Source organism: Balaenoptera borealis, assembly GCF_965194805.1.
Source record: "Balaenoptera borealis genome assembly, chromosome: 1".
In the NCBI taxonomy this organism is placed as follows: domain Eukaryota; kingdom Metazoa; phylum Chordata; class Mammalia; order Artiodactyla; family Balaenopteridae; genus Balaenoptera; species Balaenoptera borealis.
The window spans coordinates 47,145,924-47,165,531 of NC_138860.1; the positions used below are offsets into that span (position 1 = coordinate 47,145,924).

A 19,608-nucleotide genomic window follows, 5' to 3' on the forward strand; every position below is an offset into this window, starting at 1 on the left:
GGCAATAGCTTAGTTGTCACTGTTGTACAATGTCCATCATCAGAAATGGGGCCTACAAAGCTTAAGAACCTGTCAAAATGTGAATGATGGGGCCTCACTCCAGATTTTGACAAAGTCAATGCTGAGTGCCAAGTCACGGAGAATGATTCCACCCCTGATTAAGGAGATACGCCTGAGAGAACAGCCAGTCCGTGGGTGTCTGCCGAGCTTTCCTTCAATATTTGGAGCATTAAAGATGTGCCTCCAGATTTCAAAGCAAAAAGGTGAGAAATCCCGCTAGGGCAGCATCTGAGTCATCTCAGGTCTAATGAGCCCTTCCTGGATTGGCTATTTTGTGACAGGGTCACCTGAGGGTTCCCAGATTGCTGCTGGTGCCTATCACACAACGTGAAACAGCACACGCATCCCCTTGCAGAATGGCAGATACAAATGAAAGGAAGGAATTGTTACCGACACTCTACCTCACTGGCCTAAGTATAAGCTAAGGGGCCAGAAGTCACTTACACAGCAAGTCTGGCCAGCCAAGATCCTCCCCAAAAATGGTGCAAGTCCTAGTCACATCAAAGCTGACATCTCTGATCCAAGCTCCTTGACCAACAGACTGAAGCAGGTGTGTATAGAAGATGAAGGTGGATCTTTGGTTTTCTTTTCACTTACTTATGCAGCCATGGAGAACAAAAACTCTCTCTGGGAATTCCTTTATCACCTCTCATCACTTTCCCTTTTGGGGGACACAGTAGATTATATCCTTATTACCAATTCCTCAACCTCTCCTGCATCCATGCCCTTTGCCCTGAGATGCCACAGTTCCTCCCATGAGAAGTGGCGTATAGTTCCCCACCTCATTTATTTATGTGGGATTTGGCCACATGATTCGCTTTGGCCAACAAATTTTGGTAGACAGAACCCAAGTGAAGCCTTGTTATGCGCTTGCAGGACGGGGACTGCCCTCTTGCTCATCCAATCCAGCGCGATAAGAGCATGCCCTGCGTGGCTTCTAACTCCAAAAATAACGAGAGGCAGGTAGAGCAGACCTGGACCAAACCCATGGCCTAGGGCCAAGCCCAACCCAACCTGCAGATGCAGGACAGAGGATAAATGGTTGCTGTTCGAGGTCACTAAGTTTTGGAGTGGTTTGCCCTGCGCCATTGTTGTGGTAAAACCTTGGCTGAGACAAGGTATGACACCGAGAGACTGACACGTCTTTGGCTCTTGACTTTTTGCTCCAAGAAAATTCTCCATCTCCTGCGTAAAGTGTAGCTCATGTGACAAGTCACGGTCCTTCAGTTGCCTCTGGATGTGGGAACGGAACAATATTTCAAAGGCTCAATGAATGAACAAACAGGCTTATCGCTTCTAGGCATGTTTCTATAAGGAGTGAGTCCCCAGATTGAACTCCGCTTTTAACACCTCTTAAAAACACGACTTGCAAAGCGCTGTAGCGTGATCAACTGGAAAACAGACATCCCTCGTGTGGCAAACACCAGGTCAGGTGCCCGCATTAGGAATTACGGAAAAGGGTGAAGTATATACCTTTTTCTGAGCCTCATCAGGTGTGTCCATGGGAGTGCTGGAGCCCTCCTCCGCCTCTGAGTGATTTGACTCACAGGATGACACACTGACGGAGTCCATGCTCTCACCAGAGCTCCCGCTGGCAGTGGACTTGGGCTGTTCTTTGGTGGGAGTGCTACTGGTGATAATGTCCGACCCCAGAAACAGTCTGCAGAAAACATAATGCCAGGCATTCAGGCTCTTACAGATCTGGAATCCATGCTTAAGCAAGTATTTTTGTGTTAATTGAATCCTTGATGTTTTCTCAGTCTTGTGTACCCTGTCATTATTATTTCAGGGCAACATTTGCTACAAAGTTTCTAACAGATCGTAGTAAACACCTTGTCCCAATAGGTTATTTCTAACCTCAAAGAACACACAGATTGCTTAGCTGAATGAAAGGCCATATTAATCTGAGGTCTTTCTGGGTCAATGGGTCTCCATTTTTTGAGAGTTCTGTACCACTCTGGCAGGGTCAGATTGCCGTGGCCACACCCCTATCACTTCCCACCATAAAATGAAATCCAGGAGGCAGAAGAAGGAGGCTGGCACTGCGCTGGACAAGAAACCAAGAGGGCAGACTTCTTTTCCAACAATCTAGTGAACTGAAATAACCTAAACTCCTTCACTGTAAAACAACTAGATAAGAAACATTAAAAATTCTTTTTAAAGTTGGGCTTGCAAGACAGTAAGAAAAGTCCCTGCAGGCCAGAGATGAAAAGTGCACCGAGAACCAGAACATGCAAGCTAATTCTGCTCTGGATGGGGAGTGGAGGTACCAACCCTGGCAAACTAGGCACATGGGTTTCAACACGTACGCAGGGTCCAAAGATGAGGGCTTCTGTCTATGTAAGGTGGGCAGTTAGTACTGACATCCTTTACAAAGACTCAGGATCCTCAGAGGGCTATACCCTTAGTAAAAAGATGGGCTAAAAAAAAAAATCTTCCTACTGACATAGGAAGACAGCAGTGAAATTTACCTGTTGGCCTGAGCTTGGGTAGGAGAAAAATGTCTCCCCTGATCATGTGTGATTTTAGCCAGCACCTCACTCAGATCTGCTATTACTTAGCTGATCTAGGAACTAGGAACTCTCAGGTCAGTGATCCTTCTGAAGAAACTAGCATCTAAAAAACAACAGCAACAACAACAAACTTCCTGGAGGAGTATACCTTCAACATAGGCTACAGAGAATTCCCTGATAAAGATGAGCTCACAATACAAAGTTACAAAATACACACAAGGAAATAACCCACCCAAAGACAGAGTCAACTGGCATAACAAAACAGCAAATCTAGGCTCCTGAGAACTTTAGATTACAAGAACTGTCAGAAAGAAAGTAATAATTTATTCATTCATTCATTCAACAAATATTTGAGTATCTACCATGAGCCACGCTATAAAACAAGTATGTTGAAAAACATTAAAGACGTACAAGAAGAAACTGAAAATGGGAGTTAAGAGCAAGACACTCTGACAAAAGGACAGGAAGATAATATGCAAAAACAATTTCACTTCTCGAGTGAAAAAGGTAGTGACTTAAATTTAAAAACTCAGTGGAAGGATTAAATAAATGTGGAAGAGAAAAACTGTGAACTAGATGATAGGTCTGAAGAAAATTCTCAGAGATCAGCATCAAAATATAAAGACATGAATAATAAGAGAGGTTAAAAGACACAGAGAATGGAATAAGAAATGCCTGCATGTATGTAGGGAGAATTCCAAAAGAAGACAAATGAGAGAATGGAAAAGGGACCACATCTGAAGAGACAGTGGCTGAGGAGATTCCAGAACTAATGAACCACATGAATCCTCAGATCCAGGAACCACATCTTGAATAGGATAAATAAGACTAAATCCCCACTTAACCTGCACAGTGGTATATCAAAGACAAAAGAAGTTCTTAAAAGCAACAGGGCAGGGGGCATAATGCAAAGGAACAGAATTCAACAGACATCAGACATCTCAAAAGCAACAACAGAAGTCAGAAAACATGGAATAATATCTTCAAAGTGCTGAGTGAAAATTACAGTAATCCTTGGACTCCATACCTGTCTAATATAATTCCAAGAGTGAGGGCAAAATAAAGACTTTCTCAGACAATGACTGTTTACCATTAACAGACAGCAAGGAAGGAAGTTGTAAGATGCAAGAAGGAATGGCACGTAAAGAAACTAGCAAACAGGCCCAAACCCAAACAAGCACTGGCTATATAAAATAATAGAAACAATGAAGATGGGCTTGATTTTTTTTTAATTAAATAATTTTGGGAATTACAAGCTCAAATTCCAAGACCTAAAGCATATCTTTGTTCTGTCTCATCTCCACCCCACCATCTCTTGCCCCATTTTCCATGTCACTTCCTTTCTTGGACCTCCAAGCACTACTGGGGCTTTGGGAAAACAGCTAAACTGACTGACCACAATTCACAGAAGAGAAAATAATGCTACTGTCTTACTTCTCCATGCATTACAAGGTAGACCTTTGAAGGCTGTTAATTAGTGGTCCTTAGCCCGTTAACTGAGAGTCTCTAACTTAGAACTAAATTGTTCAAAGACCAAAGGTTCTTCCATTGGTACAATTCCATGAGGTCATTCTGCTTTGTAAAGATTAATTCTAGCGCAACATTAAGCATCTCTGACCTTCAAATGAGGCACCTCTTCCCCTAAGGCTCCAAAATTCTCTCCAATCTCTTTGGATGATGGGTGATTAAATGTGGGGAGAGGAAACACTACATTTTCGACACTTGTAAAAAATGCTAAGATCATAAAATTTTTTGGAAATGAATGTTATACAAACACCTTTATATGTGCAAGGAATAAGATGGGGGACATGTGACCTGTGCTATTCATAATAAATGTTCAAACTCAACTGCAGATACCAAGGGTTAAACTCAAGCATCTCGGCAAGATTTCACTAATGAGAGAGATGTACGGAGTGTCCGCCACACTTTGTGCTCTGCACCCTGACAGTACTGCCTTTCCTGGATTTCACATGAATATCCTCACAAAGGCTGCACGCTGCCAGAGTGGGTGCTGGGAGAGGACCCCGAGCTGCTAGAGCACCCAGCACAGTAAATACAGATACTCGGAGTCACAGGGAAGCAGTTATATAAAAATGAGCTTGCAGTGGCCGCTTCCAGGCACAGGGTCTAATTAAACTGACATCAGTCTTCCTTTCTTTCCTTCCTCCTCACCCTTTCTCTCCTGCTTTTCTTCCTTCCCTCCCTCATCTTCTCCCCTCCTCCACTTCTTACTTCCCATTCCATCTTTCCTTCCCCTCTTCCTTCAGGAAAAGCAAGAAGGCAAAGGAAGTAGCACTGGGGATTACATCTCCCTGTGCTGACCGCCAGTTGTCACAGCAAGTCCAGAAATGCCCAATTCTTACTGATGCAGAGACAACCACCACGACGCCCTGCATTCCTCAACTCCTCTACCAGGGAGTCTGAACCCCTGTGCACATGTCCATCTCACCAGCTCACAAGGCTTGGTCAGGCCCCTGGCTTATCTTAAAAGAGAGTTCATTCTCCCCCATAACTGCAGCAAGGAAAAGATAGCAAGATACTATGGAAAATTCCACAGAGGTGAATCCAGAAGGTCAGAAGTCTAGTGTTCTTGAGGGGCCGGGTAGACATCTGGACAAAGAGAGAGGTATGGCCAGACATCAGGATGACCTTCAAAATGCTTTCTATAAAATCACATGTTCCAACCTAATCCTCAAATGCCTGGTATCACGTGATATCAGGTAGAAAGGTGAGCAGCTCGTGACGGAGGAAGCTCATGCTGCCATGTGTTACGATGGGAATCTGACACTATCAGGTTCATGGGCCATCCGTGCCTCCATGCCTCAGTAGGACTCACTGAGGCAGGTGGAGAGAAGTGATGGGAAGTACCAAAACCCATAGAAACAGTCAGAATTTGACCACCACCCTCTCACAAAAAAAAGACTCAAAGAGATTGTAACAAAGTTGTTTTGTTTAAAAAAATTCTTTTCGGGCACCCACTGAGAGCTAGAAGTTTTAGGAGTATTACAACCCCACTAGTCCTGACAACAACTCACTGAGGTGAACAGTATTATCCTCGTCTCACATATGACGAAACAGAAGTTCACACAACAAGTAACTGGTGCCGCTGGGATCTGTCAGGTCAGTGTGGCTCCCAAGCCCACCCCGCCATGAAAAATGTTCCACGTTCCCTAGTCACCGTTCTTGCTCATCCGTGGTGTGTCACCCAAAGGACCAGATACAGGTACACGTTTTCAAAACGGAAGAACAAATTTATTAATCAAATGATAACCTTGTTTCTTTGAACTAACCTCTTTAGCTTTCATTAGATTCATTAGTCGAATGTCTTTCAGAGTTTAATGTCTAAGAGATCAACTTCAAGAGAGAGACTAGGTTCTCTTAAGACTCTTCTATAAAAGTGCTACAATCAAAGCACAGGGTCTAATTAAACTTACATCTCTCTTCCTTTCCTTCCTTCCTCCTCAGCCTTTCTCTCCTCCTACTTTTCTTCCTTCCCTCCCTCATCTTTTCTCCTCCTCCACTTCTTACTTCCCATTCCATCTTTCCTTCCCCTCTTCCTTCAGAAAGTATTTCTCCACTAGGAAGATGGTAAAAAGAGTTATAACCTTGGCTCTAGAGCCAAATCTTGGATTTGAGCCCAGATCCTACAATAACTAGCATACTACTTACCTTGTCTGTGCCTTACTTTCCTGGTTTATAAAGTTGGTATAATAGCAGGACCTACTAGGTTATTTTGTGGATTGGATGAGAAATACATGTATTTTTTTCTCAGAACAGTGTTGGCACATGGCTCAATTTATTCATTCAATAAATATCTATTAATCATCTATGTGTCGGACACCAGTCTAGGTTCCGGGGTTAGCAATGAATAAAAAACAGACATAAATGCCCGTCTTCACAGAGTTTGCATTCTAGATGATAAATAGACACATACAACATAGAGCACATCAGCCAGAGGTAAACGCAATGGAGAAATCCAAAGCAGCTGAGGGTGAGAGAGTGTGCCAAGGGTAGGTAACGTGGACAGGCTGTAGTATTAAATAAGGCGGTCAGGGAAGGCTCATGAGATGGTGACAAAGATCTGGGGGAGGTGAGGGAGTGAGCCATTTGGCTATCTGGGGAACAGTGTTCTAAGCAGAAGAAACAGCAAATAAAAATGAGTGTGACTTGTGTGCTCAGGGTGGCCTGGGGGGCCGGAGTGCACGGAGTAGAGTGAGAGGCAAAGGTGAGAGGACAGACGGCGATGGGACGGGCAGATGGGGTTCGGTTGGTACTGCAGGTCTTGAAGGGTCTTGAGGGCCACTGTAAAGACTTCGGATTGTACTCAAAGGGAGACAGGTGTTACGAAGTTAGCTACGCCTGGCGCTGAGCTGGGCAAACAGCCATGAGTATGATGCACAAGGTTCCTGCTCTCAGGTGGCTTACATTCCAATGAAGGTGACAGCCGGTATGATTGGGACTGACTGGGCAGATGGCAACATTAGACAGGATGCTCTCTCAGGAGGCAATGGTTTTGCCGACATCTGAAGGAGCGAGCCCCAGAGAGAGCACACGCCAGGCCACACGGACATCTAGTGCAAACACCTGGTGCATCTAGCGCAGAACGAGCCTGGTGTGGTTGAAGGATGGCTGGGAGACAGGTGAGCCTGGGTCCTGGTGAACAAGGGGGCGTGTCGGACCAGAGGAAGGTGGTAAGAAGATTAGGGGAAGATCACGCTGGACCTAATGAAACAGGATAAGGAGTTTGGGACTACCTTAAAATAAGACCATCAGAAGTTTTAAAGCAAGGAAGCGATATAATCTGGCGTACATTTTAACACATGACCAGACTACTGGGTGGAAAACAGATTGCTGGAGCAAGGGTGGGGCTGGAAGCCAGGAAGGATGTTGCTGGAGTGGTCCAGGCAGGAGATGATGGTGGTTCAGACCAGAGAGAGAACAGTGGGTAAGAATGAGTGGATTTAGAAAACCTACTGAATTCATGACAGAAAGATAAACTGTTTAACGAGTGAGTGAATTGGCTCAGGGGAACTTTGTTGAATACCCTTCCCCTCCCCGACTCAGACGGGACCCCTTGGGGCCCCAGGACCCCAGGGTGGCACTCACAGGCTGAGCCTCTTCACCATGCTCTTCCGAGGCTTGGGCGAGGTGGCACTGGCATCGGCAGATGCTTCGATCTCACAGGAGAGGGCGTAGCTGGGGGAGAGAGTGGAGCTCGTGAGGGCAGAGCTTGGGAAGTGAACAGATTTAAATCCACATGATTTACTGGCTTCCTTGTAGAGGTAGGCTCTGATTATTCAAAGTAAAGACATGTACCATGTTGTTCTATGGCAAATGTCAGAGGGTACTGACTTAATGACCAGAGTTTACAAATTGACACATCCCCCCTCACACCCTTACTGGTGTACAGATTGAGGCTGTTTAGCTTTGCATGCCTCAAACACATGAATTTGCCTGCTCTGGCAGCATCAAAAGCTGACTCCTTTCTGTTTTCCTGATTGTTCTCAACCCACTGCTGGGCCAGGGGAAGAATCATTTCTTCTCTACCACCTCCCTCCCATTAGTGTGTGTGTGTGCGTGTGTGTGTGTGTGTGTGTGTGTGTGTGTGTGTGTGTGTGTACCCACACACATGCTCAACTTACTGTTTATCTAAGGGAAATGAAAGAAGAGACATTTGTAAATGATCTCATCGTCAGTAAATAGACATAGGCAGTTATATTATTGACAAAAATATATAAATATGATTTCTAATTGCCAAAACCTCCTAAATTAAAAATGCTCCAGATTCAGACATCTATATGCCAGGCAGATATAACTTCCATAGGCACAAGAAGAATTTATATCTGCCTTGAAATGTCTTTTACGAAAGCTTGTAGCTCTAGCTAGGAGATGTACTTGATTCTCGGTAGGTGAGGAAGGTTAAGTGGTGAATATTAGCTTGGTAAGTTGCTTATTACATGTACTTTTTTTTTAAACCTAAAGATGTATCCAGGTAGTTGGTCAAGCAGAAGTATTCACTGAGATGGGAATTATTCAAATATTAACTTAAGCCGTAGGGGTTTTATAAACAGCAAGAAAAAAAATGGGATATGTTTAACAAAGATTCCTTTAATCATTAAAAAGTCAATTCCATAGCTGATATTCTGAGCCTGAACTTTCTGATCCAAACCACCAGCCATGGTGTGTATGTACCATACGTGAGACGGATATCCACAGAGCGAGGAACTTCGTACACACTGATCATCAGACCAGAAAATGTAAAGAGAGGCAGTAACTGTTTTGTTTTCTACATAGCAAAGAAAAAAATCTCATTAACTGATGAGTACTCTGAATTAAAGGTTTTTGTTTGTTTGTTTTTTTCTTGAATCAAAGGTTTTAATGTAACAGGACCAACCCATTCTGAGATTTAAAAGGACCTCAGAAATCATCTGTCTTTCAAATGAGGAAACAGGCTTCCAGAGTTTACATGACCTGTCCAACATTATACGACCACCTTCAGAGCTTAGGCTTAGAGTCAGGCAGACCTGAGTTTGATTCCAAACTCTATCACTGACTAGTTATAACACTTCTCTAAACCTCAATTTCCTCATTGGCAAAATACTTATTTTGCTGTCAACTTCACCCTCCCTGATGCTAAACTTTCAAGGAAACCCCCTAGTCTACAGCAAAAGTCAGCAAATATTTTCTCTACAGGACGAGTCGCTGTTGCAACTACTCAATTCTGTCTTTAAAGCACGAAAGCAGCCATAAATAAGAGGGAAATGAATGGGTTGTGTTCCAGTACAACTTTATTAATGGATATTAAAATTTTAATTTCAAATAACTGCCTCACGTCACAACATTCCTCTTCTTTTGTTTCTTTTGCAACCATTTAAAAATGTAAAAACAGGAGGTAGGCTGGATATGGCCTGTGAACTCTAATCCTCTGAACTACAGGGTAAAGGCTATACACCCCTCCCTGCTGGGCCAACATTCAAGACACTGGAGTTAATGTACCTTTCCATGCTCGTCAACCTCTATTTTGACACCCGTCCCTTGTGAACCAACCAGAGTTCAATTGTTCTTCCAAATGCCAAGCTTGTCAGGCCACCAGGCCTTTGCTCACGTTCTTCCCTCTGTCTGGAATGTTCTTCTCCAGTTCTCCTGGTGAAATCTTTTCTTTCTTTCACAGCCCAGCCCAAATGTTAATGCCTTCATGTTAGCTTTACTTTTTCCCCCCTTCCTTGGCCAAGTGAACTGTTCCTGCCTAGGGGTCCTGCAGCACTTTGATTACCCATTGTATTTCAATTCTTCATGAGTCTCTCTCTCCTCCCCACTTGAAAGCTCCCTCAAAGCTAGTACCAATTACTGATAGTGACAAACATGGTAACGATGCTGTCTCAAATATGATTACATTTAATCTTCTCAAAGAAACATTTTATAGATAAGCATCCTGAAGATCAGGAAGAGTAAGTGACTTGTTCAAGGTGACAAAGATAAATAAATGTTAGAGCAAGAATCTGAAAGCACATTTTCTGATGCCATCAGTTCAATTTTTCCTGCTATACCATTAACCTTTGAAAACCGAGGACCTGGAACCTTGGAGCTGCTTGCTAAATAGTTGTTGAATAAACGGCCAAATGAGGAACCAGATGCAGTATTCCTCTGGCCAACACCACAGCTCCACCCTGATGGGCAATGTGTCCGCCTACCTCTCCTCCTCTGTTAGGAGCTGCTGCCTCTGGAACCACTGGATGAACTTTGGGTCTGGGGTCATACAATAGCTGTTGCAGGCAGACTGTAAGAGCTTGATTTGGGCAATCACTTCAAATTCCTAAAGCAGACAGAGCACCAAAGAGAAAGAGTGAATTAAAAGACCAACCAAATATACATCTTTTCAACATGAAAACACACCACAGTAGGATAAATGATGGACAAATTCATCTAGGAGGATTCTAAAGTACTGCTTGTAACTCTGACTCACTGGTGTCTTTGCATGCTTTAGTGGTCAATCCTTCTTTCTCCTTGAAAAAAAGCAATTTATGTGAATAAAACAAGCTACCAAAGCGACCCAAACTAGGTACAACCTAAAGTCATAGTGACTTCCTTTTTCTCTTTTCCATCTCCATTCTTGAGACAGAAAAGTTATTTTTTAAGCCTGAGTCCTTCTAAAATGTATTTAAAAATTCTATTTCCTAAAAGATAAGGAAAATAATTACTCTAAGTCAGGAAGCTCACAAGTTCCCCACCCCCATCTTCTTCAACCCTTACCCCTCAATAAATAAGTTTTGGTAGGGCTGAATATCTAAACAGTCTAGGGCCTCATAAACTTGAATGTTTAGATTTCCTGAATCCTTGGGTTTTTACTACTCCAGTAAATCATTTAACTCCGTCTTTTAAAGCTCACAGGAGAAGCAAGTGTATAATTATGTCCAAAATTATTTATACTTCTTTAGATGTTTCAATAAAGATTTTTGTAAAGTCAGCAATGGATATAAGCTTTAGCTTTAGGTTTTACACTCAGACTTTCCAAAAGTTTAACATGCTAGTCTTAAAAGGAAAGAGATTACCATCCAGGGTTATTTTGAAGTGAAAGGACAGAGATGGGTAACTGTGGAGGCAATAACTGAATTTGTTTTTTTTTGTTTTTGTTTTTTTAAATTAATTAATTAATTAATTTTTGGCTGTGTTGGGTCTTCGTTTCTGTGCGAGGGCTTTCTCTAGTTGCGGCAAGCGGGGGCCACTCTTCATCGCGGTGCGCGGGCCTCTCACTATCGCGGCCCCTCTTGTTGCGGAGCACAGGCTCCAGACGCGCAGGCTCAGTAGTTGTGGCTCACGGGCCCAGTTGTGAATTTGTTTTAATGTTACAGGACAGAAGCAGATCAACAACTGGCAGATTCCGTAGGTGTCAACTTCCCATCCAGTGACCTCCACCCTTGGTCTCAGTATCCAAGGAACGTTTATCATCAAACGCTACCAGGGACAGAAGCCTTAACGTTCGTCTAGGGTAGTATATCTTGTCACTTATGAGTTCAGCCTGGTCAGCTCCTAAAACTTTGGTTTTAACTGCAATGTCATTTCCTCCTGGCGTTTCTCTGACCCCACAAGTTGGGGCTAGATGCCCCTCCCATATGCTCCTATAATACCCACGACTTCTGCTCACAAGCCCTTATCAGGCTGCATTGTAACTGCCTGTTTGTCTACCTTCCTCCTTGACTGTGAACTTTATGAGGGCAGGAAGCTCTGGGCTTTTTCTGCTGCAATCCCTAAACCTATCACACTGCCCGACCCCTGTTAGGTCTGCAGTCAACGTTTGTGGGATGAAAGAATGAATGAATAACTAAAGAACAATGAGAGTTACTATGGGGTGAAGTTATTATTTTGCTCACTCATATTCCTTGGAATTGTTTAAATACACCATTTTAAAAAACACTAAAACCCTAGCGAATTTTCAAAGCTCTGTTTTATCTTTTTTCATGCAGTGTGGAACTCTTCTACTCTCCACAGAAAAATTTCAAGTTGATGTTGAACACCCCTTCCTATGCTGACAGGAAAGGAAAAGAATAATTATCCACATGTAACAATGAAGACCGTTTCCTTTCCTCTCTTCAATAGGCCTACAGGAGTTAACCATCTTTATTAACCCTTCCGTAACATATACTCTTATGAAACCCTTTCTCCTTAATAGAATGGACCTGTTATTGCTGAAGCTGATTGTAAAGAAGGAGATGATGAGGGGGTAAAGGAAGAAATGTGGGCTCAGGAGAGACAGGACAGCATTTGAACCCTGGCTGTGCTACCCGGTGACTCTGGTCAAGTTACTTCATCTCTCTGGGTCCTGGTTTCCTCACCCTTGAATTGAGGATGATAAAACCTACCCCACAGGCCTCTTGGGCAATACCACATAACAACATGCCAAGGACAATGAGATCTGATAAATTTTCAATAAATGCTAATTTTTTTCTGCCTCTGCAAAAAATTTGTCTCCACTCCTCTAATTTTTTTCATGCCCAGATGAAGTAAAATGGAAAACCACAGCCAAGACCCCTACTTACCCTTCTCCTCTTCTCAAAGTTTATCAGCCCACCCTGAAAGAAATGTTTTAAAATGAATGACAAACCAAGCTACTTTGAAACTCAGACTTACTTGTTCTAGGTTTTTGTTAAAATAGCTCAAAGGGATAATAAAGTCACAATTATTCATGACACTGTAATTATAGCTACAATGGAGGAAGAGAAGCATCATTCACTTAAAGAAAAACATTCTTTTAATTATAATAGGACAGGACTGGCAGAGAGCCTTCTCTTAAGATGCCTGAAACCAACTAAAACAGTAATGATAAAGGATTTACAACACAGAATCCAAATACATTTGCAGAGACAGTAAAGACAAAAGCTTGACTGAATGTTCTGTTACACTTTTTTTTCTTTACCAAAAGCAACAAAAACAGATGGTCATTGACTCATACTGGAAACCAAATTGTCAATGTTTTATCAAAAGAAGTTTATCAAACTTCTACACAACATCATCACCGAAGTTAAGTTTCAACTTTCCATCCTCCCAGCTCCTATTCTCAGTAGGCTGAATTTAACTTCTAAATCATTGGTCACTCCCCCCAAATTCCCCAACACTGATGAGTGTTTCCTGAGATAAGCTGAGGCAGAGGATGTGAAGAGACGCGGAGCATCTCTCTCTGAGGGAGCATGTCCACAACATTTACGACGACCTTGGAGGTGGGAATTTGCAAGATAACTGCTACTCCTTCTAATTATGATAGAGTAAAAGCGGACTGACTGACTGCATGTGATAATCAGGAAGGTGAGATAAACTTAAATACACAGGCAATCCTTAAATTTCATTTCAAATATCCAATCTCTTCTCCATGTAATATTCTACTGTATTACTGTTACTAACAAGTAGCTTGTTTCACTTCTTTCCCCACTCTGAGAGAGAGAGAGAAGGTAATAATCTGAAACAATAAAGCGATACTTAAAAATCCACCAGCTTGACTGACTCCCTACCCCAGCAGGTAGAATGTGAGGGTACATTATCCCCTCAGCTCCACCTGCCAAAGTCCCACCCAGCACCTCGGTCTTTGCTCAAACCCACTCCTTCCTAAGGATCTGCCATGACCTCCCCTCACAGGGAATTGATCATGGCCTGTCCTCTTCTCTCTTTGCATTTCTGTTTGAGTTCTTACTATTTCTATCCATCACTGCCTGCTTTGATAGACACCTTCCACTGGATTGTGAGCCACTGCTGGTGTCACTCATCTTCGTATTCCTCATAGCATCTAGCACAATGCCACGTTCATAAAAAGCCCTCAATAGGTACTAACAAAAGTGTATTTCTCTCTTGGGTAACCAACGGGGAAGCTGCCGACCCACCTGCACCGTCAGCCTGGAACTCACCTCGATGTAGTCCTGAAGGGCAGTGTCAAGCATGGTCAGGTCAGTCAGGAAGGTGCCCAGGTAGGGCACGGTTCCCTGCATCACACCCTGAAGAGCAAGCACAGGAAAACCATCTTCGCTGTTATTGAAAGTTTAGGGTTTCGATAACCTCCACACTGGACCAAATGGACCTGTGGCCCGCTACAGTCAGCAATGTGCCCATTTGCAGATGGAAGCAGCAGTCTTCGAATGGCTAAGTGATCCTCGACAGCATTTGGAGAATAATTAAGGACCATTCAAGGCCTAATTTAAGGCCACTAGTGCTAACCTCCATGAATGAGATGTTGAAAAATCCCTAACACCAATAGGTCAGGAACTCTATCACCAAGGTAACTTTCAAAGTCATGAAATCCAAGCCTCAAAGCCAGGAGATGGTTCAAGTGTGTTCACAGTGGGGTTTACACATTGCTTAGGCTCAGGTCGGAGGGACCTCTGTTCTCTTTCACAGCATGTGGACACTCCCAGTGGTTCAGAATGGCCCTGGGAGGGATGGTCTCACCATTGGTAGAGGATTGGGCTGCTGCCCACTGGAGAAGTGTGACCGCAGGAGGACGGGGTGTCACTAGTAAAGTGGCTTGGTGACTCGGTTCTGAAGAATACAGGAGGGAAAGGGAAAAATAGTCCCTTTAAAGTAGAAAACCTCCCAAACTCTACCTTAACCAAGTGATGAAGGCTAATATCACCAGTGACATCAGATGTCATGCTGATGTCATTCACTCCTTGATACGATGAGAAGACACTTCACATCTGTGATATTCTTCCCCAAACCCGTGACCTCAGTCTAATCACTAGAAAAACAACAGACATCCCCTGGTTGTGGGACATTCTAAGGATACTAGAACAGTCTTCCTGAAGACTGTCAGGTAATGACAAACGAGGAAAGACTCAGAAACTGTCACACAGCAGAGGGTACTAGGGTGGCAACTAAATGCAGTGGGGTGCCCTGGGTTGGATCCTGGAACAGAACAAGGGTGCTCATGGAAAACTGGTGAAATCCAAATCAAGTCTGGGTTTCAGTTAACAGCAGTATGTCCATGTCGGTTTCTTAGTATTGATAGATATGCCACGGTTACAGAAAATGTCAATGGGTGGGGAGGTGGGGAGGTGGAGGGGGGATGGGGGAGGGATTCACAGAAACTCTATGTATTATCTGGAACTCTTTAAATTCTAAAATAAAAAGTCTATTTAAAAAAAAAATTTCCCTCAGAAAGAAATGTAGAAGCACTTCCACTGCAGGTATATATATACTATATTAATTTCACCAAATTTCCTTTGAAATCATCCCTATTCTCCATAAGGCCACAAAGGCACTAACCATTCTGAAGAGAAAATAAAAAGGGGCTTCCATGGACGACACCTTATCCTACAGTCCATTAAGGCACTTATGGAAATTCTGGCAAGAAAACAAAATATCCACCAGGGCAGAACAAGGCTGCCTGATGTGTGTGCAGCTGGCTGTTTCCTCAGCCAGAGCTGCTTCTTGAGGTTCACTCCAGGCAGAGTTTTGTCCTTCAGGAACTCTATGTCAGCTGCAGTATGTCCTTCCCTATCATGTGTACAAGGTCTCATCCTGAACTAAAATAATCTCTCTTTTTTTAACAGCTATTTTTAACTTGTCTTTGAACCACCAAAAAAGTCTGAAGTGCTGTGAATGCTTTACAGGCTTTATGTTACAGAAGACTCCCATCACTCAAAACCAACATTTCTGATTTATGCCCAGCTTTCCAAAGAAGGAGAAAATCTTCTCAAAGCAGGGATGAGAGTATTTTGAGTTTGTCAATCTCCATTCTCCTCTCTCTGGTTTTCCCCTTCTATGCTAAAAGTTAGGAGAGTGTTAAAAATAAAGCCAACGATGTCAAGAACTACCTTTCAGTCTTAAAGAGGGAGGTATTACATTCCTCTGAGTACTGAAAAACTAGAAAGATTTGGCTAGTACTTGGGGTTAGTGACGAGAGCCAGAAAATGACTAGAGGATTTGGAACAGATGAAAAGATCTCCGAGTACAAGGACCAAGTCCTCCTGGGAGCTGACACTCTCTCTCCCCGGCACTCAGGTCCTGGGCCACCGTGTGTTCCAAGCTGGCTACAGTAGGCATTCCCGTCGGGGAACTGAAGCCCAGGGGTCTCAAGGCCAAGGTCGCGGTAGCTCCTAAGTGCAGGAGTGGATAAAGAAGACAGCAAAAGGGACAGAAGTCTACCTGCCGCAGACTTTCCCTCACTTCCAGAAAATAAAAATGTTCCAGAAAACAATGTGATTTGTGACTTTCAGTGTTTATTTCCTGCTGGGTCGAGTGGGATTGAAAATAGCTTCAGACCTCCCAGGGCTGCTGAGGACAGATGAGGTAAAGAATGGGAGAACTTCTTTGAGGGCAGGGGCACCCTGCAGATGAAAGGGTCCAGGGCTGTGCAGGAGCCCAGCCCCCGACACAGGGCCGCTCGCTGGTGGGCCCTCAGGGAGACCCAGGGCCTTGCATACCATGTCCTTCTGGAGCTGAAGCCGCCTCTGAGTGCGCTTCTGGTTTTCCTTAACGCTGCTGTCCAGGTTTGCAAATTTGGAGGTTCCTTCCTAAGAAACAGAAGCACACACAGAGGAAAGTGATACAGGGGCAAGTGAAGGGGCACCTAGTTTCTGGGGCGGAAACTCTGCACAACTATCTGGACGCCGTGCAAAGTGAAGAGGCCTCCAGCAGGCTCTGGGCTATTATGCAAACACTTAGCTGGCTAGTGGTTGAGACATCTATTCTTGAGAGTGCCTGGTGGCCATGGCTTATCCTGTTTTCCCCCTATTTTGTAAGAAGAGCCCTTGATTTGGTTATAAAATCAATCATTAATACAAGGCAGGCAATTCCCGGAACTGGAGACAATTTTTAACACATCCCAAATTTCACTCGAAGTAATCACACATCCTGGAAATGAAGATCTCTTCCTCTGTAAATTTTATGATTTCTTGATCTTGGCCTGAAAGGCATGTGCCAGCATTCTGTGGAAGAAAAGGGACTATTTCTGTGGTATTTCTTAGCTAAATGAAACTTTTTATACCGGAAGTTTTCTGAGGAAGTCCAGCACTGATCTATGAAAGCCAGACCTTCATACATTTTTCTCCCCTTTTTCTCCCCCAGTCCAGCCTCCCAAGTTGCCTCTCAGGTTTGGAACTCCTACAAATCAATCTTTCCTCCTGGCGCCTGAGGACAGATGGCTACCCTTTCTCTCCTCCCGTCTGTTGTGACAACAAACTCTTCTACATAATGACTAATCTCCAGTTTGCTGACTGAACATAAAGTGTTTTTGGTTTTGTGGTTTTGGGGTCTTGTTAAGTTCTCATTTTCCAGGAACTGCATGAATGGGAGGCAAATTTCACAATTCAGTAGTGCATAACTGCATTGGTTTTCCCTTAGTCAGTTCTCCCTGGGTTTATTATATGACCACAGCATGTGACTTTTCACTACTGTACGACTACGAGGGGATCTTTTCCAGTGACTTAGCCTTTCCGATGACACTGCAACATCAGTATCTTGTATCATTCACCAGCCTTTACCCAGGTCCAGGTACATCACTGGGGACAGAACCCGTAGTGACTCATTACCTACCTTCAGTCTCCCTATTACAAATGATAATAAGAAGAGATATCATTTAAAGATCCCCTGCTTATAGTTTTTCCTGGGGATGAACGAAAGTGTCCTAAAATGTGCTACTTCCTGTGCTGGGTGGTTGAGTCCTCCCAAACTATTGATAATTATTTTGGGGGGGAATTTAATTTATTTTTTTATACAGCAGGTTCTTATTAGTTACCTATTTTATACAAATTAGTGTATACATGTCAATCCCAATCTCCCAATTCATCACACCACCACCCCCCCCCGCCACCAGCTTTCCCCCCTTGGTGTCCATACGTTTGTTCTCTAAGTCTGTGTCTCTGTTTCTGCTTTGTAAATAAGATCATCGATACCATTTTTCTAGATTCCACATATATGCATTAATATACGATATTTGTTTTTCTCTTTCTGACTTACTTCACTCTGTATGACAGTTTCTAGGTCCACCCACATCTCAACAAATGACCCAATCTCATTCTTTTTTATGGCTGAGTAATATTCCATTGCATATACATGCCACATCTTCTTTATCCATTCATCTGTCGATGGATGTTTAGGTTGGTTCCATGACCTGGCTATTGTAAAAGGTGCTGCAATGAACATTGGGGTGCATGTGTCTTTTTGAATTATGGTTTTCTCTGGGTATATGCCCAGTAGTGGGATTGCTGGGTCATATGGTAATTCTATTTTTAGTTTTTTAAGGAACCTCCATACTGTTCTCCATAGTGGCTGTATCAATTTACATTCCCACCAGCAGTGCAGGAGGGTTCCCTTTTCTCCACACCCTCTCCAGCGTTTGTTGTTTGCAGATTTTCTGATGATCCCCATTCTAACCAGTGTGAGGTGATACCTCATTGTAGTTCTGATTTGCACTTCTCTAATAATTAGTGATGTTGAGCAGCTTTTCATGTGCCTCTTGGCCATCTGTATGTCTTCTTTGGAGAAATGTCTACTTAGGTCTTCTGCTCATTTTTTTATTGGGTTGTTTGTTTCTTTAATATTGAGCTGCATGAGCTGTTTATATATTTTGGAGATTAATCCTTTGTGCATTTATTCGTTTGCAAATTCTGAGGGTTGTCTTTTCGTCTTGTTTACAGTTTCCTTTGCTGTGCAAAAGCTTTTAAGTTTCATTAGGTCCCATTTGTTTAGTTTTATTTTTATTTCCATTACTCTAGGAGGTGGGTCAGAAAAGACCTTGCTGTTGATTTACGTCAAAGAGTGTTCTGCCTATGTTTTCCTCTAAGAGGTTTATAGTGTCCAGTCTTACATTTAGGTCTCAAATCCATTTTGAGTTTATTTTTGTGTATGGTGTTAGGGAGTGTTATAATTTCATTCTTTTACCTGTAGTTACCCAGTTTTCCCAGCACCACTTATTGAAGAGACTGTCTTTTCTCCATTGTATATCCTTGCCTCCTTTGTCACAGATTAGTTGACCACAGGTGCGTGGGTTTATCTCTGGGATTTCTACCTTGTTCCATTGATCTATATTTCTGTTTTTGTGCCAGTACCATATTGTCTTGATTACTGTAGCTTTGTAGTATAGTCTGAAGTCAGGGAGTCTGATTCCTCCAGCCCCGTTTTGTTCCCTCAAGACTGCTTTGCCTATTCAGGGTCTTTTGTGTCTCTATACAAATTTTAAGATTTTTTGTTCTAGTTCTGTAAAAAATGCCATTGGTAATTTGATAGAGATTGCACTGAATCTGTAGATTGCTTTGGGTAGTATAGTCATTTTCACAATACTGATTCTTCCAATCCAAGAACATGGTATATCTCTCCATCTGTTTATGTCATCTTTGATTTATTTCATCAGTGTCTTATAGTTTTCTGAGCACAGGTCTTTTTACCTCCTTAGGTAGGTTTATTCCTAGGTATTTTATTCTTTTTGTTGCAATGGTGAATGGGATTGTTCCTTTAATTTCTCTTTCTGATATTTTGTTGTTAGTGTATAGGAATGCAAGAGATTTCTGTGCATTAATTTTGTACCCTGCAACTTTACCAAATTCATTGATTAGTT

The 19,608-nt window shown here is 42.9% G+C and overlaps 1 protein-coding gene across 6 annotated transcripts in view; it reads right to left on the reverse strand.

Annotated features, from left to right (window-relative positions):
* The window catches only part of RGL1 (ral guanine nucleotide dissociation stimulator like 1), a 295,305-nt gene that overhangs the window by 12,029 nt on the left and 263,668 nt on the right, over positions 1–19,608 (reverse strand). For 4 of the 6 annotated variants that reach the window (XM_082401614.1, XM_082401611.1, XM_082401616.1 and 1 more), the window contains 6 exons: positions 16,478–16,567; positions 13,964–14,050; positions 12,608–12,640; positions 10,265–10,386; positions 7,680–7,769; positions 1,534–1,720 (listed from right to left, as the gene is read on the reverse strand). In XM_082401614.1, coding sequence (XP_082257740.1) covers positions 1,534–1,720; positions 7,680–7,769; positions 10,265–10,386; positions 12,608–12,640; positions 13,964–14,050; positions 16,478–16,567 — 609 coding nt within the window. The remainder of the gene's footprint in view (positions 1–1,533; positions 1,721–7,679; positions 7,770–10,264; positions 10,387–12,607; positions 12,641–13,963; positions 14,051–16,477; positions 16,568–19,608) is intronic. The other 2 variants (XM_082401612.1, XM_082401615.1) reach the window with 1 other exon arrangement.